The following is a 24,604-nucleotide window of genomic DNA, read 5'->3' as shown; positions in this document are numbered from 1 at the left end:
GAGCTGATGAAACTCAACAACAACAAAGAAAATAACCCAGTCAAAAAATGGGCAGAAGAGCTAAAGAGAAACTTCTCTGAAGAGGAAATGCAAATGGCCAACAGACATATGAAAAAATGTTCAACATCACTTGTCCTCAGGGAAATGCAAATCAAAACTACCATGAGATACCATCTTACACCAGTGAGAATGGCACATATTAAAAAAAACTAGCAACAACAAATGTTGGCGAGGTTGTGGAGAAAAAGGAACTCTCCTGCACTCTTGGTGGGAATGCAAACTGGTCCAACCACTATGGAGAGCTGTGTGGAGATTTCTGGACCTACTAAACATAGAGCTTCCATATGATCCAGCAATTCCACTCCTAGGTATTTACCCAAAGGACACAGAATCATCAATTCCAAAGAACACCTGCACCCCTATGTTTATAGCAGCACTATTTACAATAGCTAAGCTTTGGAAACAGCCCAAATGCCCAAAAATAGATGACTGGATCAAGAAGATGTGGTACATATATACCATGGAATATCACTCAGCATTCAAAAAAGGTAAACACATGCAATTTGCAGCAACATGGATGGCGCTGGAAGGGATCATGCTCAGTGAAATAAGCCAAAAAGAAAAAGAAAAATACCGGATGGTCTCACTCATAGCAGGAATCTAGAAAACTTAAATAAGGGATCAGGAAAATGAATAACTATAAGAAAGTGAAAATCAAAATCAACAAAATACTATGAACCAGAGACACTTTTTGGGGGGTTGGGGCCGGGAGGGGAGGGATTGGGGTCAGAATGGGGCATGTGCAGTTGTATGGGGGAATATAAAAATAAAATTTATTATTTAATAAAAAAAACAGAATCATTGCTGCTTCTAGAGTGTTATCAATGCATTTCTTAGTTCTTCCAGCCTCAGAAGCACTCAGTCCACCTGAACAAAGGTTAAATATCTTGATGTCATTGCCTCTATAATCCGCACCAATTTACTGTTCCACTGTCAGCCCTCAGAGGGACCGTCCCCAACTGCTCCCAGTCCCTGAGGCAAAGTGTGCAGCAATTACCTCCCCATCCTCCATGAACCAGAAGAAATGGTTACAGCTATCTCACAAGGACATGCAGCCTCCACCTCAGGGATACTTCTTGTCAAGTGGTTCACCTTCAAATATTTGGGTGAAGACTAATATTTTTCCCACTGCTATTTTTATTTTTCCATTTCATTCATTGACCATCCATGTTTTACATAATTATAAACAGAATACAATTTCATGCTTTTCAGTAGCATCGTGAGTATGTTCCATGTTTACCTAATTAAAGCTTTTAACTATGTTGTATAACTGTTTTTAAGAGGCAGGCAGTCCTTGAAGTGTTATCATGAAAAAGTGATTCCCCAAGACCTTTCTCCCCTGGTTTTCATTTCCTGTAGTGAAGCTCTGGTGTGGGGTCTACCTCCTCCACAGTAGTAATTAAAATGAGTATCATTGCTATTTGTTGTGGTTGTTTATCTTAGAGTTCTGCTATAGATTTTTCTCCTTGCGAAGGTTCTGGAGCTATTTTGCAGCCCTGCCCCATATTTCTTTTTTTAAGATTTTTAATTAATTTATGCATACAAGAGTGGGTTACAGGCCAGAGGTGCCGAGGGTGAGAGGATTCACCAGAGACAGATTGGGGAGCAGAACAGTCAGACTGACTGAAGTATACTGCTGAGGGGAGCAGTGAGCGAATCAGGAAAGGTCTGCTGCGCCATGTGGGTTGCTCCCTCTGGCTGGGGGATCGAACTTGTGCTGCAGTGGCTGTGGACAGCTTCATTGGTTGTGTCTTAACCCCTTGCACCACCAGGGAGGCACCCCTGACCCCTCTTTCACATCTTCTTATCCTCCATTCCTTCCAAATAATTCTATCACAATTCAGACTAGGTGAAGAGACATGAGTATTTATAACAAAGTAAACAGTATTCAGAGCTGATTTTAGAAGTAAGCCAAGGTGCTTCTCTTCACTTGACACTTTTCATTTTACTTCCCACACATCACGGGCCCTGGTGCCTGGTGTTACTGAGGTCTTCTGTCTCCTCAAACGTGGTGGGATTGTGTGCAGGTTGGTTGCACCAGTCTCCACGTGCCAGTCCTTTATTTCTCTTCTCAGGGCACACCTTCATCTCCCTTCCACATTGAACTTCTTGTTTTGACATATGTGACTTTGCACCTTCCTTTTTCTAGTCACCCATTTGCTTTGGTGCAGTACATCCTTCAACAACTTGTTGACATGAAAGTATATGTTTTCAGGCCATGCATGACTACAAATGCCTTCCTTCTATCCTCAAACCATGAGGGATAGTTGAGCTGGTTACAGAATCTTAGCCAGAAAATCTTCTCTCAAAAGAACAACTCTGTCTTAGGAGGGAGTTTCTGGGGTTGGGGAAAAATCCAGGTCTGTGTCCTGGGTGAAAGAGTGTGTCTGAGTGAATATTAATTTTATATGTATATTAACTGTGGTTAGTTATTTGGAAAAAAAAATTAAAACAATACTAAAACATTAAAAAAAGCACTTTTATTTTATTTCCCACATGGAGAAGTCTTGGGTGTGGTCATCTCAATCTTTAGTAGATAAAAATTGCTGTGTAATGTGCAAATTAGTTTTTTCTCTAAACTATAGGAGAATCTGGCTGTCAGGTCAAACTCAAGCCCTTTATCTGGAGAGACAAATAAGAAGCATTGGAACAGCCATCCACTTGTGTCAACATGATCCTTTCCTGCTTCATCTATGTTGCTGAGAATGGCATGAGTTTGATTTTTTGATTGCTGAGTAATATTCCATTGTGTAAATATACCTCAACTTTTTGATCTATTCATATATTTTGGAGCATTTGGGTTGTTTCCATATCTGGGTATTGTAAAGAGTGCTAAAATAAACACAGGAGTGCAAGTTTCCTTTTGAATTAGTGTTTTTTATGTCCTTTGGGTAGTTTCCTAGGAGAGGAATCACTGGATCACATGGTAGATCCATTTTGTAATGTCTGAGGAGCTCCACCCAGCTTTCCATAGAGACTGTACCATGCTACATTCCCACCAGGGGGTGTGTGAGAGGGTTCCTTTATATCCACATTCTCTGAGCATTTGTTTCTTTTTTTTTTTTTAATGTGATACATTCTCACTGGTGTTAGGTGGTGTCTCATAGTGGTTTTGATTTGCATTTCCCTGATAACTAGTGATGTTGGAAATTTTTTTCATATGCCTGTTGGTGATTTGCTGTTCTTTAGAGAAGTGTCTTTTAAAAAAATATTTTATTTTATTTTATATAATTCTTAAATCATTTTCATTTTTGCACAGTGTATGCATTTTCATTTTGGTTATATTCCCCATACAGTTCCCACCTCCCTTATTTTGGCCCTGATCCTTCCTCATCACACACCCCCCCCACCTCCATTAGAGTATCTCTGGTTTATAGTTGCTTGTTGATTTTGATTTTTCTTTATTATAATTAGTCTTTTACCAGACCACCCCCCTTATTTAGGTTTTCTAAATTCCTGCAATGAGTGAGATAATCCGATATTTTTCTTTTTCTTTTGGGCTTATTTTGCTGAGCATTATCCCTTCCAGCTCCATCCATGTTGCTGCAAATGGCAATAGTTTATCTTTTTTGATTGCAAAGTAATATTCCATTGGGTATATGTACCACATCTTCTTGATCCAGTCATCTATTTTTGGGCATTTGGGTTGTTTCCATAGCTTAGCCATTGTAAACAGTGCTGCTATAAATGTAGCGGTTCAGGTGCCCTTTTGATTTAATGTTTCTGTGTCCTTTGGGTAAATAGCTAGGAGTGGAATTGCTGGATCATATGGAAGCTCCATCTTTAGTAGGTTGAGGAATCTCCACACAGCTCTCCATAGTGGGGTTGGACCAGTTTGCACTCCCACCAGCAGTGCAGGAGAGTTTCTTTTTCTCCACATCCTCGTCAATATTTGTTGTAGCTCGTTTTTTTTTAATATGTGCCATTCACACTGGTGTGAGATGGTATCTCATTGTAGTTTTGCTTTGCATTTCCCTGATTACAAGTGATGTTGAACATTTTTTTGTGCCTGTTGGTCATTTGCATTTCCTCTTTGGAGAAGTTTCTTTTGAGCTCTTCTGCTCATTTTTTGACTAGATTATTTACTTTGTTTTTGTTGAGTCTCATCAGCGCTTTGCAGATTTTTGTGATCAGTCCTTCATCATTAGTGTGTGTGCAAAAAGTTTGTCGCAATCAGTGGGGTATCTCTTTGTTTTGGTTATTGTCACTTGCTGTGTAGAAGCCCTTTGATTTGATGTAGTCCCAGCTGTTTATCTTTGCCTTTGCTATCACTGCTCTGTGTGATGTTGTCTGTAAAGATGTCTTTGAGGTCCTTGTCATGTAGTGTTTCATCCATATTTCCTTCTATATATTTTATGGTTTCAGGTCTTATGTCTAGTTCTTTAATCCGTTTTGAGTTGTTTTTTGTGTATGGTGTGAGGTAGTACTCAAGCTTCATTCTTTTGCATGTAGCGACCCAGTTTTCCAAGCACCATTTATTGAACAAACTTTCTTTGCTCCAGTGCATATTCTTTGCTCATTGGTCAAAGATTAGTTGACCATAAATCCGTGGGTTTATTTCTGGATTTTCTATTTGGTTCCATTTGTCCTTGTGTCTGTTCTTGTTCCAATACTATGCAGTTTTGATTATTATGGCTTTGTGGTATAGTTTGAAGTCTGGGAGTGTAATGTGTCCATTCTCTTCTTTTTTTTTTCTTTTTTTTTTTTTCAGGAGAGCTTTGGCTATTTGGGGTTTTTGGTAGCTCCATATTAATTTCATCAATATTAGTTATATTTCTTTGAAGAATGTCATTGAAACTTTTATTGGAATAGCATTGAATCTGTAAATTGCTTTTTGGTAGGATGGCCAAAAGTTAATTCTTCCAATCCATGAGCAGGGGATGTCTTTCCATTTCTTTGTGTCTTCGTCTATTTCTTTTAACAGTGTTTTATAGTTTTCTTACAGTTATTCTTTTGAATCAATCTTTGAGTAGTTCCCTAGGAGTGGAATTGCTGGGTCATACAGTAGCTCCATTTTTAGTAAACTGAGGAATCTCCATACAGCTTTCTATAGTGGTTGTACCAGTTTTCACTCCCACACACAATATAGGAGATTTCCTGTTTCACCACATCCTTGCCAAGATACGCTATTGCTATTTTTTTTTTTTGATATGTGCCTCTCTTGCTGGTGTAAGGTGGTATCTCATTTTGTTTTTGATTTTCATTTTGATGATTATAAGGGGTGCTGAACATTTTTTCATATGTCTGTTGCCCATGTGCATTTCCTCTTAGGATAAATGTCTTTTAAATTATTCTGCCCATTTCTTTTCTTTTTTCTTTTGATTTATTTATTTATTTATACAAGCACTGTGTACAATCAGAAGTGCAGGAGGGTGAGATAATTCACCAGAGCCATAGTGGGGAACAGAATAGGCTGACTGATGAAATATACTGCTGAGGGGAGCAGCGGGCATGGCAGGAGAGGTCTGCCCACCATGTGGGACCCTCACCGGTGGGCGGATGTCGAACTGGTGCTGTAGATGGTGCAGGCAGCTTTGCAGCACAGCGCTCAACCTCTGCGCCACCAGGGGAGGCCCTAAAATTTTATTTTTTTGATACTGATTTCTAACTTAATACTTGTGTTCAGAGAATGGGGTCGGCATGCATGTGGCCAAATCTGCAATTTTTTTAAAGATTTATTTATTTATACAAGCACTGGGTACAGCCAGAAGTGCAGGAGGGTGAGAGAATTCACCATAGCCAGAGTGGGGAGCAGAACAGGCAGACTGACAAAGTACACTGCTGAGGGGAGCAGCGGGCGTGGCAGGAGAGGTCTGCGTGCCATGTGGGACCCTTGCTGGTGGCCGGGGATCAAACTGGCACTGCAGAGGCTGCAGGCAGCTACACAACCCAGTGTTCAACCACTGCACCACCAGGAGAGGCCCTCTTCTGTCCATTTCTTGACTGGATTGTTTACTTTGTTTTTGTTGATCTGTGCCCGACTCTCTTTCCAGAATGCGACTGTTGTATGGAAACTTTAGTAATCTAGCTCCATGCCTCATTTCCCTTTTCACCCCACTTTGTCTGGTACACCTTCTCTTAGAACGCAAGGGTTCTTTTGGAATCCCTGGCGTCCAACTATCAGGTATTTGGTGATTTTGTTCTGATCGCTGGTGGCCTCAGAGATCTTTCCTAGAATCCTTCCAGAACTGCTTTTTCCTGTATGTCTCTAGGGAATGGGGGGAGGGGAGAGGGGGTGGTAGAGTGGAGTGCCTCAATGGCGTGGGGGTACCTTGTCTGCCCTGTGCCCCATTGTTGTGGGGATCCCATGCCTCACCTCCAATTTCGTGCCCAGGTTCTCAGTTCCGAAGCCCTCAGATCTGGAACGTGGGTGATAACACAATTCAGTGCCTGCATATATGGTGCCTTTTGCACGCCAATCCTGTGCCAGGGCACCTGGTTTTTGATTACCCATTGAGGGTCATTCACCTCTGTGAGGGTTCCCTTGTGTCTTCCCTCTGTTGCAGGTGCGGGAACCTGGTCAGCCTCCATCTGCATATGCTTTTTGAGCACAAGCTATTTGTGCACAAGCTTACCAGCTGGCCTTTGTCTATTTGCAGGTCTCTTTGTGGAGTCCCTATATTCTTCCAGTGGCACCGAGTTTTTGATTCCCCAGTGTCGTTTGCTCACCTCTGTGGCGGTTCCAGCACGTGTCCCCACATTACCTGCTCACGGGGTGTAGTGTGTGTACTAGTTCCTTTCCGCTCACTATACTGCTTGAGCTCTAATTGTTCTTGTTTTTTTCCTCCTTTCTGTTTGTCGAAGTGTGCCTGCTTTGTGGGTGGAGGAGGGTAGCAGGGTTCTGATCTCATTGAGATTTTATTGGAATTGCATTGAATCTGTAAATTGGTTTTGGTATGATGACCATTTTTATGATGTTAATTCTTCCAATTCATGAGGAGAGAGTATCTTTCCATTTCTTTGTGTCTTCTATTTCTTTTACCAGTATTTTGAAGTTTTCCTTGTATACATCTCCTTTGTTACTTTAATTTCAAGGGATTTAATTTTTGTGGGTATATTGTAAATGGGATGAATTTCTTAATTTCTTCCACTTGAGATTGATTGTTTGCATACAGGAAGACTACTAATTTTTGTATATTGATTTTGTAATTTGGTACTTTACTAAACACATATGTTGTTTTAGTTTTTCTGTGGATTTTTAAAGGACTCTCTCTATATAATATCATATTATCTGCATATGATGATAGTTTCACTTCTTTTTCCCATTTGGATTCCTTTCATGAATCTGTCTTGCCTGATTGCCTTTGATATAAACCCATACTTCCTGACTCTTAATTAAATTCCCCAATCACCCCTTTTTTGCTCTGTTTGGGAAATCTTGTATGGACAAATATTAATGGTGGTTGATTATTTCCTCAGTTGTTGAGTTGACTGATTATCCCATCAAAGTCTCCTTTATTTCTATTTTTTTTCAAATAAAAAATTATCTCTCCTTCTCTTCATAGTGTACATTTTATTCCTCTTACTAGTGACAATGATTTATTTCATCTTTGTTCAACTGTGTATTATAATATTTTTCACCTGAAGCATTTTTTAAAAAGAGGAGCTCATGTTGATTTACATCTTCCATCTGTTTACTTGCAATGATATCATGCTTTTATTGTGTAATATATCAATTGGATTCATGAGCATAGTATTCGTGGTTGCTTTAATTTTTTCTGTGATAATTGCAAATCTGTATACTCTCTGCCTCTGCTTCTATTGCTAATGGCCACCTTTGTAATTTTCTGTTAAATGAGAGACATGATTTGTTGGTAATAGAGACTGAGCTAAGACTTTTATTGTGATATGTTATGTAACTAAAAGAAGTTCAGCTGGGTTTTAAGTTTCCATAGTTTTTGCTGTCCCCAAGTTCAAACACATGTAGTGTCCACGCATGTGTCCCTGCTACTTTTTGTGTTTCTGTAGGAACTCGTCCTTAGATATCTTCCTTGTTTAGCATGTAATACACTGTTATATACTAGAGCTCTATAGCTGTAGTGATGTGGTATGTATGTGGAGTTGAGCCTATGATTTAGGTATAATTTTAGGCATGCATAGGGCATGTGTCCCCAAGAGTGACCTTCAAAATTGCATTGTAGCCTTCCCTGTTTCTGAGGTGAATGAGCAAAGTGTGTTGAGCAGTTGTTGGGGAAATACCCTTCTGTCATCTGGGCTAAGGCTCAGGGAAAGACTATTCTCCCAAAGTGTTTGTCTTTGCTTCAATGAGAATGCTCTGGGTTATTTCACACGGCCAGGAGGGAACCTTTCATCCCACTTCATCTTGAGGACCTGGTGTGGATCCTTGTCCTAATCCATATGAATGTGGTTCACACCACCAGCCAAGCACCTTCATCCCAAAGACTGCCATCACAGGAGTTTTCACTTTCAATTGGCTTACCTTCAACTTGCAGCATTTCAATCCTAGCTTGTGGAATGGCCAAAAATCATAAAAATATTTCTACAACATAACAAGATAAGGAGTGATTAAAAGTTATTTTTAATTTGTTAGTGGTATTTATAATTAGTTTGTTTTTGACACAACCATCAAGTAGTTGATGTATCTTTGCTTTGAAATTGATATTTGCTCTACGTTTTGAACACACATCACTTCAGAAAAGTGTATTTCCTGAGGGAGAGACTGCACATACTTGTGAGATAGTTATAACTATTTCTTCAAGGCCATTAAGGACAGGGAGATAATTGCTACAGGCTTTGCCTGAGGGACCAAGCTGCAGTTGGGGACAGTCACTTTGAGGGATGTTTGTGCAACAGTAAATTGACCCTGGCCTCTTGAAGCAATGATTTCAAGGTATTTAATCTGTGTGTTCAGGTGGACTGTGTGTCTCGCACTGGAAGAAGCAAGACATGTATGGGCAGCAGTGCATAAGCAGCGTTCATTTTGTTCCTATGAGTAAGTAAGAGCGTGTTTCTCTGGAAGAGAAATTTGTTATGTTTCCTTAAGTTGCCTATTATATAATGCTGTTCCATAGCATATAATGGAACAATTAAGACAATCCCATCCATTTAAAATTAATGGCAAATCTGTCAATAATATTAAATATATTAATATTGAAAATATTAGCAAGTTTTATTCCATCTAAGTAAGCAGTTTAGTTATGTGGAACCAGCATTTATGTACTAGTACCACATGAAAGGCAATTTCTGATTCTGAGTTGAAAATCACATTTCCTTTTATTTTCAAATAGGTGCAATTTGTTACTGTCAGTCTTCAGGGCAGTGGTCAGTTCTATGCAAGAAAGAGGGGTGAAGTGTAGAAATACCAGCTGTCTCTCCTCTCTGTTGTTCAAAGCCTTTCCTGAAAGACTTTTTAAAAACCAGAGGGAGATATAGGAGCAACATGGCGGCGAGGAGACGCTGCGAGTAAGATCTCCCATTAAAAAAAGTGAATAGGGAGGAAAAGCGGCAGGTCCCAGTGAGAAGTGGGACACGGAAGATAAACGGGTGACGCCAGCAAACTGCCCGAAGAAGAAAGTTGCCATAAAAGAGGACTAGAAGGGAGGGAAGCGCAGAACCCTGCTCCCCTCCCCCGCCCACAGAGGAGGCACTCTCCGACCCGCAGAGAGGAGGGAAACAACAAACCAAAACGGCCAACAAAAACAAACGAGGCAGCAAGCGGGACTGTGAGTGGAAAGGAACTATTGCAGCCACCACACCCCGTGAACGGGAGCTGAGGAGAACCCTGCAGGATCCGCCTCGGCGGTGAGCGAACGGCTCCGGGCGCCATTAGAGAAGAACAAAGACCCCGGGAGACGCGCACACAGCCCGGGCTGCCAGTAAGCTGGCGCGGGAAAGCGGCGCGCTCGGCGCGCTTGAAAAGCAAGTGCAGACCTGGATCGCGGCTGCCCAGGTCCCCGCGCCTGCGACCTAGGCTTGCGGGGAGACGACCTAGGCTTGCGGGGAGGAGGTGAAGGTCCCTCCCTGAGTGAGCAGGAACCAGGCGCCCAGGCACGGAAGCGGTGCAAAAGGCGCCATTCCCGCGCCACTGAACTGGGCTACAGCCCGCGTCCTGGAACTGAGGGCTTTGAACTGAGACCCGGGGCACGAAAATTCGGGGCGTGGTTTCTCCACGACGGTGGGGCACAAGGCAGACACAGCACCCCAAAGCTGTTGAGGTGTACCCTACCATTCCCGCTCTGTTCTCTGCCCCACGGGGTGGGGGGAGGCGAAAAACAGCCCCCCAAGGACAATAGGAGAGATCTCTGGCGCCACCTAGTGACCAGGAAAAAAAAAAGTCACTAACACCCTATAAAACAGGACATTTCTTAAGACTGCTTGAAAAGGGCAGAAGGTTTCTGGAGGACCCAGTGGCCAGCCGGGAAGTTATTCCACACCAGGCCCCTTCCGACCAGCAGTCTGAGCCCACAGAGGGAGCAGGCACCCACGTCCGGGGCAGACTGGGTGCGCAGAAGAGTGTGCCTGAAACCGGAGGCGCAGGGACTGCATCCCGCTTCGCCATTTTAGAACAGGGACATTTCTTCAGTAAAAACTGCCTAAAACCAGCAGAAAGCTACCCCAGAAGACAGAGATGGCTCCTGGAAGAGCCAGAGGGGAGCGGAGAAGTTCACCCAAGATGTCAGTCAGTCCGAGCAACACAGTGTCCCAACGCATACGACAAATTAGAAAACAGACAGTAGGGAGTAGAAGAACCACACGCAACCTAAAAACTCCTCAGGAAAGAAGCACACCACAAAAAGAAAACCACTCCCCAGATTGCAACGACAGCAACTTGGAAGAACTTCTGAGCCTTCCAGAAAGAGAATTTAAAATTGCCATGATTAAAAAAGTGATAGATCAAAAGAAGGAAATTGAGTCCCTAAAGAGGGAAGTAAGAGAAATGCAGGAGATCAAAGAATTAATGGAGGAACTAAAGAACTCTGGGAAAAGCAATGAAAGCAGAATAGATGAAATGGAAGAACGAATAAGTAATCTTGAAGACACAGAAATAAAAAGAACCAAAACAGAAAAGGAAAGAGAAGTACGAAGGAAAAAGAATGAAGAAAGACTTCGGGAACTATCTGACTCCATGAGGAAAGGAAATATAAGAGTTATAGGAATCCCAGAAGGCGAGGAGAGAGACATAGGAACAGAGAAAATATTCAAGGATATAATTGAAGAGAACTTCCCAAATGAGAAGAAGGAGCTGAAAATTGATATACAAGAAGCAAGAAGAACACCAAACTTCCACGACGAAAGGAAAAACACAGCAAGACACATAATAGTAAAGCTCCCAAGAATCCAGGACAAGGAAAAAATAATGAAGCTGACAAGAGGGAAGAAACAGATAACATTCAAAGGAAAACCAATCAGGCTGACATCAGACTTCTCTGAAGAAACACTACGGGCAAGGAGAGAGTGGAGGGACATAGTCAACAGACTCCAAGAAAACAGATGCCAACCAAGAATACTCTATCCCGCAAAGCTCTCTTTCCTCCATGAAGAAAGAATATGGACCTTCCCAGACAAAGAGAAATTCCGGAATTTCATTGCGACTAAACCCTCACTCCAAAAAATACTACAAGGAATCCTAAAGCCAGAACCTCAGAGGGACGAATAACAACGAAAGAAGACCAAAAAAAAAAAAAAGTTATTAAAAGAATAAATAAATAAAATCAAAGGAAAGACAAACATAATGGCAAATACAGATGCTAACATATCAATATTAACTCTAAATGTAAATGGACTAAACTCTTCAATAAAAAGACACAGAGTTGCAGCCTGGATTAAGAAACAAAACCCAACCTTTTGCTGTCTCCAGGAAACACATTTAGCTACAAAAGATAAAAATAGGCTCAAAGTCAAAGGATGGAAAACAATCCTACAAGCAAATGGGCCAAAAAAGAAAGCAGGAACAGCTATACTTATATCAGATAAAACAGACTTCAAACTCAAAAAAATAAAAAGAGACCCCAATGGTCACTACATTATGATTAAGGGGACAATACTTCAAGAAGAAATAACACTCATTAACATATACTCACCAAACAAAAGAGCACCAAAATATATCAGACAACTGTTGTCCTCTCTGAAAACAGACATCAGAGAAAACACATATATAGTGGGAGACTTCAACACACCACTATCAACAATGGATAGATCAACAAGACAAAAAATAAGTAAAGAAACTAAAGCTCGAAATAAGGACCTAGAGCATTTGGGCTTAACAGACATCGATAGAACACTAAACCCAAAAAAAACGGAGTACACATTTTTCTCAAGCGCACACGGATCATTCTCCAGGATCGATCACATACTGGGGCACAAGACAAACATCAACAGATACACCAAGATTGAAATCATACCAACCATCTTTTCTGACCACGAAGGCATCAAACTAGAAATAAATCATAAAAAGAAGGCAAGGAACTATCCTACCTCATGGAGATTAAAAGCCACACTACTGGAAGACCACTGGACTAACGAGGAGATCAAAGAAGAAATTAAAAAATTCTTTGAATTGAATGACAAGGAGGACACCAATATCCTAAATGTATGGGATGCAGCAAAAGCAGTAATAAGAGGAAAATATATAGCAATAGAAGCTCACATCAAAAACAAGAAAGAACTCAAAGAAACAACCTAATCTCGAAGCTCAAAGATCTAGAAAAAGAACAACAAAAAAACCCCAGAACCAGTAGAAGAAAAGAAATAATAAAAACCAAAGCAGAAATAAATGAAATTGAAACTAAAAAAACAATCCAAAAGATCAATGAAACCAAGAACTGGTTCTTTGAAAAAATAAATAAAATAGACAAACCCCTAGCCAGGCTCACAAAGGAAAAAAGGGAGAAAGCACAAATACACAGAATCATAAATGAAAGAGGAGAAATCACAACGGACACAGCAGAAATCAAAAGAATAATCAGTAACTACTATGAACAGTTATATGGAAACAAGTTCAACAATCTAGAGGAGATGGACAAATTCCTACAACTCTACAATCACCCAAAGCTAGATAAAGAAGAAATAGAACACCTAAACAGACCAATTACAAGCAGCGAAATTGAAATGGTAATCAAAAACCTCCCCAAAAACAAAAGCCCAGGGCCTGATGGATTTACAAATGAATTCTACCAAAGATTCAGAGACGAATTAGTGCCTATCCTTCACAAACTCTTCCAAAAAATTTAGAAAGAAGGGACAATACCAAACACATTCTATGAAGCCAATATTACACTAATACCAAAACCGAATAAGGACAACACAAAAAAGGAAAACTATAGGCCAATCTCCCTAATGAACACTGATGCAAAAATCCTCAATAAAATTTTAGCTATCAGAATCCAACAATGTATCCATAAGATAATTCACCACGACCAAGTTGGATTCATTCCAGGGGCACAAGGATGGTTTAACATCCGAAAATCAATCAACATTATCCAACACATCAACAAAAAGAAATATAAAAACCATATGATAATATCAATAGATGCTGAGAAAGCTTTCGACAAAGTGCAACACCCATTCATGATAAAAGCCCTTGAAATTCTTGGGATACAAGGAACATACCTCAACATCATAAAGGCCATCTATGACAAGCCAACAGCCAGTATCATTCTCAATGGTGAAAAGCTGAAAGCAATTCCATTAAGATCTGGAACAAGACAAGGATGTCCACTCTCACCACTGCTTTTCAATATAATACTGGAAGTCCTAGCCAGAGCAATAAGACAAAGAGAAAGACATCCAAGGAATCCAAATAGGAAAAGAAGAAGTCAAACTATCACTATTTGCAGATGATATGATAATATACATAGAGAACCCCAAAATCTCCACAGAAAAACTAATTCAACTTATCAATCAATTCAGTAAAGTGGCAGGATACAAAATCAACACGCAAAAGTCAGTAGCCTTCCTATACACAAACAATAAATCTGAAGAAGAAGAAATCAAAAAAACCAACCCTTTTATTATCGAAACAAAAAAAAATTAAATATTTGGGAATAAATCTAACAAAAGAGGTAAAGGACCTATACAAAGAAAACTATAAAACACTGTTAAAAGAAATAGAAGAAGACACAAACAAATGGAAAGACATCCCCTGCTCATGGATTGGAAGAATAAACATTATTAAAATGGCCATCCTACCAAAAGCAATATACAGATTCAATGCTATTCCAATCAAAATCTCAATGGCATTCTTCAAAGAAATAGAACAATTATTGATGAAATTCATATGGAATCACCAAAAACCCCGAATAGCCAAAGCTCTACTGAAAAAAAAAGAAGGAAATGGAGGCATCACACTCCCAGACTTCAAACTATACTACAAAGCCATAATCATCAAAACTGCATGGTATTGGAACAAGAACAGACATACAGACCAATGGAATCGAATAGAAAATCCAGAAATAAACCCACAGATTTATGGTCAACTAATCTTTGACAAAGGAGCAAAGACTATGCATTGGAGCAAAGAAAGTTTGTTCAATAAATGGTGCTGGGAAAACTGGGTCGCTACATGCAAAAGAATGAAGCTTGACCACTACCTCACACCATACACAAAAATCAACTCAAAATGGATTAAAGAACTAGACATAAGACCTGAAACCATAAAATACATAGAAGGAAATATAGGTGAAACACTATAAAACACGGGATTTGCACATCAAAGACATCTTTACAGACACATCACCCAAAGCAGTGATAGTGAAGAGAAAGATAAACAGCTGGGACTACATCAAATTAAAGAGCTTCTGCACAGCAAAAGAGACAATAACAAAAACAAAGAGAAACCCCACCAACTGGGAGAACATTTTTGCACCCAACACTAATGATAAAGGACTGATCACAAAAATCTGCAAAGAGCTGATGAGACTCAGCAACAACAAAGAAAATAATCCAGTCAAAAAATGGGCAGAAGAGCTAAAAAGAAACTTCTCTGAAGAGGAAATGCAAATGGCCAACAGACATATGAAAAAATGTTCAACATCACTTGTAATCAGGGAAATGCAAATCAAAACTACCATGAGATACCATCTCACACCAGTGAGAATGGCACATATTAAAAAAACTAGCAACAACAAATGTTGGCGAGGATGTGGAGAAAAAGGAACTCTTGTGCACTGTTGGTGGGAGTGCAAACTGGTCCAACCACTATGGAGAGCTGTGTGGAGATTTCTGGACCTACTAAACATAGAGCTTCCATATGATCCAGCAATTCCACTCCTAGGTATTTACCCAAAGGACACAGAAACATCAATTCCAAAGAGCACCTGCACTCCTATGTTTATAGCAGCACTATTTACAATAGCTAAGCTTTGGAAACAACCCAAATGCCCAAAAATAGATGACTGGATCAAGAAGATGTGGTACATATATACCATGGAATATTACTCAGCATTCAAAAAAGATAAACACATGCAATTTGCAGCAACATGGATGGCACTGGAAGGGATCATGCTCAGCGAAATAAGCCAAAAAGAAAAAGAAAAATACCGGATGGTCTCACTCATAGCAGGAATCTAGAAAACTTAAATAAGGGACCAGGAAAATGAATATAAGAAAGTGAAAATCAAAATCAACAAAAAACTATGAACCAGAGACACTTTTTGGGGGGTGGGGGGCGGGAGGGGAAGGATTGGGGTCAGAATGGGGCGTTTGCAATTGTATGGGGGAATATAAAAATAAAATTTAATATTAAAAAAAAAAGAAAAAAAGAAAAGATTATATAGATTATATCTTCATTAATAAAGACTAGCTTCCCAGTTTCATAAAAAAAAAATAAAAACCAGAGGGAATGAATTTGTTGCAAATGTGTAATTAAGTTCTTTTTCAGATATATGAGCAGTTACTTAAGTAAAATTATGTGACATTTCCCTTGGTCTACTCTCAATTGACACCATTGGTTGATTTCAGTTATTCATGTTCTTTATTCTAAAGGGATAGAATTCTCAGTTTGGTAGTCGACTACAAATTATTTTTTCCTTTGTGTTTTTATGTACTTTTGCATATATATGCATAGAATCTTTTCTGGGTTTCTCTAAGCACCTCAATTTAAATACAAATGCAAATACTGGTCATGAAATTATCTTTGACCATTTTGCATTGTTGGCATTGATGCATGCCACTCAGGAAAGCTTTGAGGAGCACCTGTTGTGCAATTTTGGGAGCCATCAAAAAGTATTTATGAAAAAGTGTTATGTTAAATTCCTTGTAAATATTTATTTTATTTCAATAATCCCATAAAATATTATTTCAAATGGAACCATTGTTTATCTCATTCTGGAATTGAGAATTAAGTGACAGCTCTGTTTTCTTAGAGATAAGGAGCATGTAAAGCCCTATGAATGTCTTCTCTGTGAATCAACAGCTCGCATGGCCCTCCTTGTGATACACACTGTGCTGTTATATTTGTCTTAGAATTTAGGGCTGAGGAACAGGGAATTTTGTATACAGTGCGGTAGTGAAGACCCTAGACCTACTGCTTAGTCTGGTACATTGGGTATGAAAATGATACTTGAGTTTTTGAAGCCTCCATGTGCTATTTTACTTATAATAATATTGAATCCATGAACTTCAGCACAGGGACTGTTGTGTGTTCATGTGAGGATCCCCCCATATTCAAACTTTGCCCCACACCAGGCCCCACTAAGCTCCGATCATCTCTCTGTAGGACTGATGTGAGGGCAAGGATGGCAGATGTCCCTGTATCTGTGTGTCAGAGATGTTAGTGGCAGGCACCTGACAGCAGGATTCAAGTGTTGTCAGCAGAACTGACTGCATTCGATAGCTGCTCTTGCTATTAGTTAATACAATGACATTTTAATATGAATAAATTTTATGTCTTATTATTACTTTAGTTCATGAAAGTTCTTCAACTGCATCCTATCCAAGAGAAAATTAGCTTAGATGAATGTGAAAATATGAACATTTTTCATTCAGCACAGAAGTGATGCCCAAAATAATCTCAGAAAGTATGCTTTCTACTGCCCTTATCACTGCAGATGTTGCTTTAAGTTCATGTTTGAAGAAGAACAAGAAGGAAAGAAAAGAGAAGGGAAATCCCTGGGGATCTTATAGTCCTGAGTTTGCTGCTGCTCCCCATCTGCAGGGTAGTGAGTCCACTTTGCTTCCCGCACAGAAGTGCATTGTCACATGTGTCTGTACCCTCCAGGCAGGACTCTGTGCCACTGCTGCCCTTGGACCCTATTCCTTTCCAGAGTCACTGTGTCCAGGTCTGCACGCTTGAGTCCTCCATACTCTCCTCCCCAGGCAGCTTGCTTGATTGACTGGATCCACAGACTCAGTATAACTGTGCAGCTTCCGGCAAATATCCTGCTTAATTACATGTATGTTTAATGAATCCTCAGAGAAAAATTATTTCCTTTTTACAACATGGGAGTTGTGGAGTTAATTGGAAATTATTGTGAAAAGATTTAATTGATGAAAGCTTTATTGTGACCCTGAAATTTTGTTTGTCTTTTCCACACATGCTTTATCCCCTTGATGAGTAAGGAACTGAATCAAATATTGACTTGTGCATTTCAGTGTATATTTAGGGTAGAGGCAGCTTGATTATAATTTCTTGAGAATTTCAATTTCTAGAAAACTTTTCATAACAAAGATGTCCTTAAACTATCTATTACTAAACTATGAAGAGTAGGGACATAAATGGACATGAGATATCAGAAAGCTAGGCATGATTTAATTTGGTAAAATTTTTATGGGCTGTGAACATAACAATTCTGAAGAAATCTCCAAAGTTACAAGTTAGGAACACAAGCATGGCATGGCTGAGCAACCAGACGTCAGACAGTGATTTCATCCTCCTGGATCTGTTCCACAGCACCCAAGTGCCTTGGGTCCTCTTCACACTCACCCTGCTCGATTTCCTGGTGGCCCTGTTTGGCAACACCATAATAATCATCCTCATCTGGGCTGACCCTCTTCTCCACACCCCCATGTACTTTCTGCTCAGCCAACTGTCCCTCTTGGATGTCCTATGTATCTCCGCATTAGTACCCAAAATGGTGGTGGACTTCCTGTCCGGGGATCACCGCATCTCTTTCGTTGGGTGTGGCTTCCAGATGTTCCTCTTCTATCTCCTTGCTGGCTCAGAGTGCCTGCTGCTGGCGGTCATGGCTTATGACCGCTACGTTGCTATCTGCCAGCCTCTGCGCTATCCCATCCTCATAAGCCCCAAGGTCTGTGTGCTCCTCTTGCTTGTGACTTGGCTGGGTTCTCTGATCAATGCCTTGGTGCAAGTGGCCTATAGTCTGTCACTTCCTTACTGTGCCTCCAGGGAAATCCATCATTTCTTTTGTGAGATGCCAGCGCTCCTGAAGTTGGCCTGTGCTGACACTTCCCAATATGAAAAGGGTGCTTATGTCACTGCTGTGATTTTTTACATCCCTCCCATCTCTGCAATTGTGGGCTCCTATGGAAGGATACTGTCCACTGTTCTGGGCATGGGATCAGGCCAGGGACTCAGGAAAACTTTGGCTACTTGCTCGTCCCACATGACTGTGGTGTTGCTCTTTTATGGGGCTGCAACTGCCAAGTATATTGTGCCAAAGTCCTACCGCTCCCCCGAGCAGGAAGAAGTGGTCTCTGTGTTCTACACCATCATAACGCCCATGCTCAACCCCCTCATCTACAGCCTGCGGAACAAGGATGTCACTAGAGCTTTTCGGAAGGTTTTCAGAGTGTGAGGCATTGGGGTTTTCTTGTGTCAACTGTAAACCCATAATAGCATTGCCATTTGCTGTAAATGTGAATACAATATGTATTTATACCTTACTTACATTTAGTATGGAAAACAATTATGTTCAGATATTGAGTTCAAAAGCATATAATTTTGTACTGAATAAAATGTAATATTTAAAAAACATATCATGTCTACCTTCTGTAGTCAATGATAACATATATTGGAATCTTCATTATTCATTGGCACTTACAATATATTTCTTCTTTATTATTGTCTTATTTATTGTATTTTCAAAATGTGTGTGTTCAGAAACATGAACCGCGATGCCTGTTAGCAGTTGCCTGTACTGAGCATGTAGATATATCATCAAAGTGATGGATATTCTAAAGTATTTATTCTTTCTAGATTTATAAACATTTCCCCAAACGATGCTTTCTTTCAAACCTGGCTTGGAAATTTAGAGTGAAACTATTGCTGTATTATATGTGTTGGTGTACATTGTTTAATGTCTGGATTGTTTATTTTCCAGACCTAAATTCTAAACTGACACAAAAGATTGCATGACTTTAGGATGTGACATGTAGACACTCAACTACATGTTGTAACGACCACAGTGCAGTCACCATCCCACCCATGCAGACTTAACTGTTAGGATGTAGCCTCTTGACCTCACCTATTTCACACTCTTTAACCAACACTTCCATCCGGTCACCCCCCCTCTTTCTCTCTGTCTACTTTTGTTTTCTTTGTCAATTTCCTTTCAATGAAATCATGGGTATTTGTCTTTTCCTGTTTACCCATTTCCTTGGCATTTTCCTTTGCAGGCTCACCCACGCCGTGGCATATGATGACACTCAGGATTTTTAATAAAATGTTCGAAGTTTTTCCACTATACTGCTACCATCCTACGTACACACACACACACACACACACACAAACACAAACACACACACACTCACCCCACCGCCTGTCCATTCATGCATCACTGGAATCTTACTCTAGTCCCCGTGTAGTGATGGTGTCATTGATTCTGGAACCAGCCACCTCAGTGTTGGGAGCACAGCAGCAGGGCTGGTCCCTCCTCCTGCTGCTCCAGCAAAAGCCAGTCCTGGCCGTGGCTCAACAGGGCCCAGCAACCACCCTTTTGTGGGTATTTCCTAGCTTGTTGTTTGGGCCAGTCAGGTGTGAGCTGTGAGCTGACTGGTGCTAAATGGTCCAGTAGCCACAGGATTGAAAAATGGTCCAAACAGACTTGTTGGTGTTGCCCCCTGAGATAGGACAGAAGCAGGGTTGGCTGGGGCTGTAGTGTGATGGTAAATATTTTGGTGTGAAATTTTCAATTGTGGGTCGTCACAGACGGGAAAGCAAAGGTGGATGCAGTCAGCAGAGAGGAGCTGAGGCCAGACAGCAAGTGACAATCATGGGGGCATTTCGCTTCCCAAATTGAAATATCCTTCAAATTATTCATTGCCTTTATGTGTACACTGAATGATAATATTATTTTATTGTATGTCAATCTGATGGGTTTTTTTTTATTTCAATATTTTCGTAAAAAAATACAGACATTCTAGGTAAGATTACTCTTGATAACCTGCCCGGCCAGGGTATTGTGCTGTCATCCCGCCCAATCTAGTGATAAAATAAATGGGGACAACACTCCTGTAAAGTTTGGGGTGAGGTCATGGATGGCATCCCTAACACATTTCTGGAAATATTAGATATGAGGTTGGCTACTAGCTATTAATTTGTTTAGAGCATCATAACTTGCTAACTTCTCTTATTCCTTCTCAAAAATTCCCACACAATGTGTTTTGTAATTTTTTTAGTAATTACAGTGCACATGAACTTAACTTTCTTATTTCTGGTGTCCACCATGCACTGAGTGTGTTTATGGTAAATGTCGGCAGTACCCACCCACACCAGAGCTTCCAGGAGTGTCTCCACCACGTCACATGTGTGGGTCTTTGTCCACAGAAGGTTGTGACTACTCAGATCCCAACTTGGACCAAAAGCCTTATTTATGCTGTGAAGGCCCCACTCACCAAGTAAAGGGGCCTCTGTCCTCCCTGACATCCCTGACCACGTGACCAAGAATGTCATGACATGAAAGGGGAAGCCGCATTAGAGACTGGAGGGGCTGCCCAGTGAGAGAACTTCTGCTGACCCCTGAGATGAAACCCAACCAGTGCCCCTCACTACCGGGAGCACAGAAATGGAGATCAGCAAAGAGTGTCTGGAAGTTCCCTCCAGGACACACAGAATCTCACAGTGCACCTAAGTGTTAAAAAGAGGAACAATTATTGCTAATAGAGTATATGAGCAGCAGACTGTATGAAGTCATCATAAATGTAATTTAAAAATGAGCATATATTTTTAAATTTTACAATGAAATTATATGAACTTAGAAAAACATAAAGGCCAGTATTATGTGAAAATTTAAAATAAGTCTCTCATAATGGAGTCATGAAGTCATCTTCTCTATTACATTTTGGTGAGTCTCCCCTTCATCAGTCTCCCCACAGTCGTCTTCAAGGCTTTGTTCCTCAGACTGTATATGAAGGGATTAAAGGTGGGGGGCACCACTGTGTAGTACATAGAAATGACCAGGTCAGACATGGACGGGGTCTCTGAGGTTGGCTTCATATAAGCAAAGCATCCAGTGTAGAGAAACAGCAACACAACCAGCAGGTGGGGAAGGCAGATGGAGTAGACTTTGGCCTTCCCTTCTGTGGACGGAATCTTCCTAATAGCAGAGAAGATGTGGGCATAGGAAATGATGATGAAAATGAAAGAGCAGATACTCAACACCACACTAATGAGAATGGGGACAAGTTCACTCATCAAATTTCCTGCCTTTTGCACCCCGCTCCCGTGTCTGGGCGCCTGGTTTCTGATTACTCAGTGAGGGAAATTCACTTTAGTGACAGCTCCGTTGCATCTCCCCACAAACCTATGTTGTGGGCGCAGGGACCTGGGCAGTTGTGATACATGTATTTTTTTTAAGATTTATTTATTTATTTATTTATTTATTTATTTATTTATTTATTTATTTATTTATACAAGAACCAGGGTACAGACCAGCTGCATGGGAGGGTGAGAGGATTCACCAGAGACAAAGTGGGGAGCAGAACAGGCAGACTGACAATATACACTGCTGAGGGGAGCAGCGGGCACGACAGGAGAGGTCTGCGCGCCATTTGGGACCCTCGCCTGCTGGCCAGGATCGAACCTGCGCTGCAGAGGCTGCGTTCAGCTCCACAGTGCTGCACTCAAACACCTGCGCCTCCAGGGGAGGCCCAATACACATGTACTTTCCCAGTGTGCATTTTTTTTTTGCACAAGCTTACCAGCTGGCCTTGGGCTATTTGCAGGTCTCTGGAGGAGTCCTTGTCTTCCTCTAATGGTGCCTGGAGCTGTTTTCTCACTTCCTGGCGATTCCTGCATGGTTCTCCACAGTTCCCATTCACGGGGTGCAATGCCTGAAATAGTTCTTTTCTACGCAGTGTCCCCCTTGATCTGTACTTTGTTCTTGTTTTATTTTCTTTCTTTCTTTTTTCCTACTTTCTGTTGGTCAGAGAGTGCCAACTTTGTGGTTGGGGAGGGTAGCAGGGTTCTCTGATCTGTCATGTTGATATTGCTAGTTCCTTCACATTAAAGCAGAGACACCTGTGGAAATCTATTATGGATGTGATCTTGTTTTTATTTTAATTCCACACAACAACAAAGCTATGTAAAATCTAATTTTGTTAATATAAATATGGATTCCAGACCGCTGAAAAAGCTTTTTCCCTAGGCTACAACATTTTTTGAGTTGATTTTTTTCTTGTTTTCATTAAATTAGCTGGAATTGTTTCTCTTATATCTTACAGTAGTCATATACTACTACATTCTCCTAAAAATCTTACAGTCACAAGGACCTGCCCCTGCGTCACCCCCACAGAGGGAGGAGAGGATGAGACTGGGGTGAGGAGGGGAGTGGGCGGGGCTTCCCCATGTCCAGATGTCCCCACTCACGCATGGGCCTGAACAAACCTGCACCCAGAGGTTGAGCAGCGGGGCTAGGGCGATAGGGAGGGGCTGTCGGTCCACTATGAGATTCAACCAGAGCAGAATCCTAAGATCAGGTGAAATGTCCCTCATTTCCCGATCCCAGATCCTGTGTGATAAAGGCACGTTTCTGGAGCTGAACACAAAAGGCTCAACAGAGAGCAAGAGACACGGAGCTGCTCCACTCCACACCCTGGGAGTAACCTCTGGGGCATGCCTGTGACTGTCCTTGCAGGTGTCATGTTTTATTCTGCTCAATATTTTTATACAGATGATGGCTCCAGGGGTGACCAATCTCATGGCCGTGACAAAATTCGTTATCCTGGGGTTCCCCACCCAGGGGACCATGGGCTTCCTGTACCCGCTGCTCTTCTCCCTGTTCTACCTGTGCGCCCTGCTGGGGAACGGGCTCATCGTCCTCATCACCACCCCGGACCGGCACCTCCACACCCCCATGTACTTCCTCCTGAGGGTTATGTCCTTCACGGACCTCTGCCTCCTCTCAGCCATGGTCCCCAAGTACATTGCCAACTCTCTGAGGCACAGCAGCTCCATCTGCATCCCGGGCTGTGTCCTCCAGGTCTTTATGGTGGTTATTTCAGCAGGTGTAGAGATGAAACTGCTCACGGTGATAAGCCTTGACCACTATGCTGCCATCTGCCATCCCCTGCATTATGATGTCATCATGAGCAGGGGCAGGTGTGTGCAGCTGACAGCTGTGTCCTGCCTGGGTGGGGGGGTGTCATCTCTGTGATGCACACAGCTTGAACATTTTCGTTTTCCTACTGTGGTCCCCCAATTCTTTTGTGACATCCCCTAGTTATTGGCTATTTCTTGCTCAGAAAATCTAATGTGCGAACTTTCCCCATTCTCATTAGTGTGACTTTGGATGTGGATTATTTTACTTTAATCATCATTTCCTATGTCCACATCTTCCCTGCTGTCAAAAAGATCCCTTCTACAGAAGGTAAGGCCAAGGCCCACTCCACCTGCCTTCCCCACCTGCTGGTTGTGGTGTTATTTCTCTCCACTGGAAGCTTTGCTTATCTGAAGCCGACCTCAGAGATTCCGTCCATGTCTGACTTGGTCATTTCTTTGTTCTACACGGTGGTGCCCCTTTAACCCCGTCATATACAGTCTGAGGAACCAAGCCATGAAGTCGGCTGTGGGGAGACTGATGAAGGGCCAATGCTATAAGATGTGAGATATCACAATCTAAAATTACAGCCCCTCATTTATTCATTTTTTTCCCTTTAACTCTACATGTTATCATTTATAAAGTACAGAGTTCTTGCATCAGGATTTTTCCTTTTCCAGAAATTTATATTCTCATATTCTTGCATAAGCTGTAAAGGTTTCCTTATTACTGCTATCATTTCTCAAACCTCCAATTATGTGATGTTTATAAAATGATTTCTGACTTGTGTTTGAAAAAAGGAAAGAATACTCTAGAACTCACACTTCACCAACATTTACGTGAAACCAAGCAGTGGTAAACAGGATTTGTCCTCGGGAGCATACTGTCACTGGACCCCAGTCCCGGGGCACTCGGTTCCCTCAGCCTGTGTGTCTCTACTGAGGGACCCATCCTGTGGAGGGGAGGGGAGACAGCTGAGTGGTTCTCCCACCCCTTACATTTATAATGGGGCTTCTTCCTCTAAGAGACATTCATATTTCTGTTCAAAAGACAAATGGAAACCACAGTTGCCTCTGCCAGAAATGGAAGGATGGAAGCTTCCTTGGGGAATTGTAGTCTATGCTAAACCCTACAACTCATGTGAATATTAA

At 41.3% G+C, this 24,604-nt stretch overlaps 1 protein-coding gene and 1 long non-coding RNA gene across 2 annotated transcripts; one reads left to right on the top strand and one right to left on the bottom strand.

The window, feature by feature from the left end:
• Positions 1 to 17,846: 17,846 nt before the first annotated feature.
• Positions 17,847 to 18,773, top strand: LOC119250900 (olfactory receptor 2T27-like). Its single transcript, XM_037518475.1, has one exon. It carries the CDS (start codon positions 17,847 to 17,849, stop codon positions 18,771 to 18,773), a length of 927 nt encoding a protein of 308 aa, XP_037374372.1.
• A 2,582-nt stretch (positions 18,774 to 21,355) lies between these two features.
• On the bottom strand, positions 21,356 to 23,443 carry LOC129146193 (uncharacterized). Its single transcript, XR_008552708.1, has 3 exons — positions 23,307 to 23,443; positions 22,117 to 22,445; positions 21,356 to 21,512 (listed from the first exon to the last, which is right to left on the bottom strand). It is a non-coding gene; the product is annotated as an uncharacterized LOC129146193 (long non-coding RNA).
• Between the last annotated feature and the right edge of the window lie 1,161 nt (positions 23,444 to 24,604).

This window comes from Talpa occidentalis, unplaced genomic scaffold (assembly GCF_014898055.3).
Source record: "Talpa occidentalis isolate TD23 unplaced genomic scaffold, MPIMG_talOcc4v2.1 talOcc4.18, whole genome shotgun sequence".
Taxonomy (NCBI): domain Eukaryota; kingdom Metazoa; phylum Chordata; class Mammalia; order Eulipotyphla; family Talpidae; genus Talpa; species Talpa occidentalis.
Note: the sequence above shows the minus strand (reverse complement) of the source record. Positions and strands in the feature narration are given on the sequence as shown.

What these genes read in the sequence shown, in the direction of transcription:
- LOC119250900 (XM_037518475.1), top strand. Translation starts at nt 17,847, where the DNA reads ATGGCATGGCTGAGCAACCAGACGTCAGACAGTGATTTCATCCTCCTG.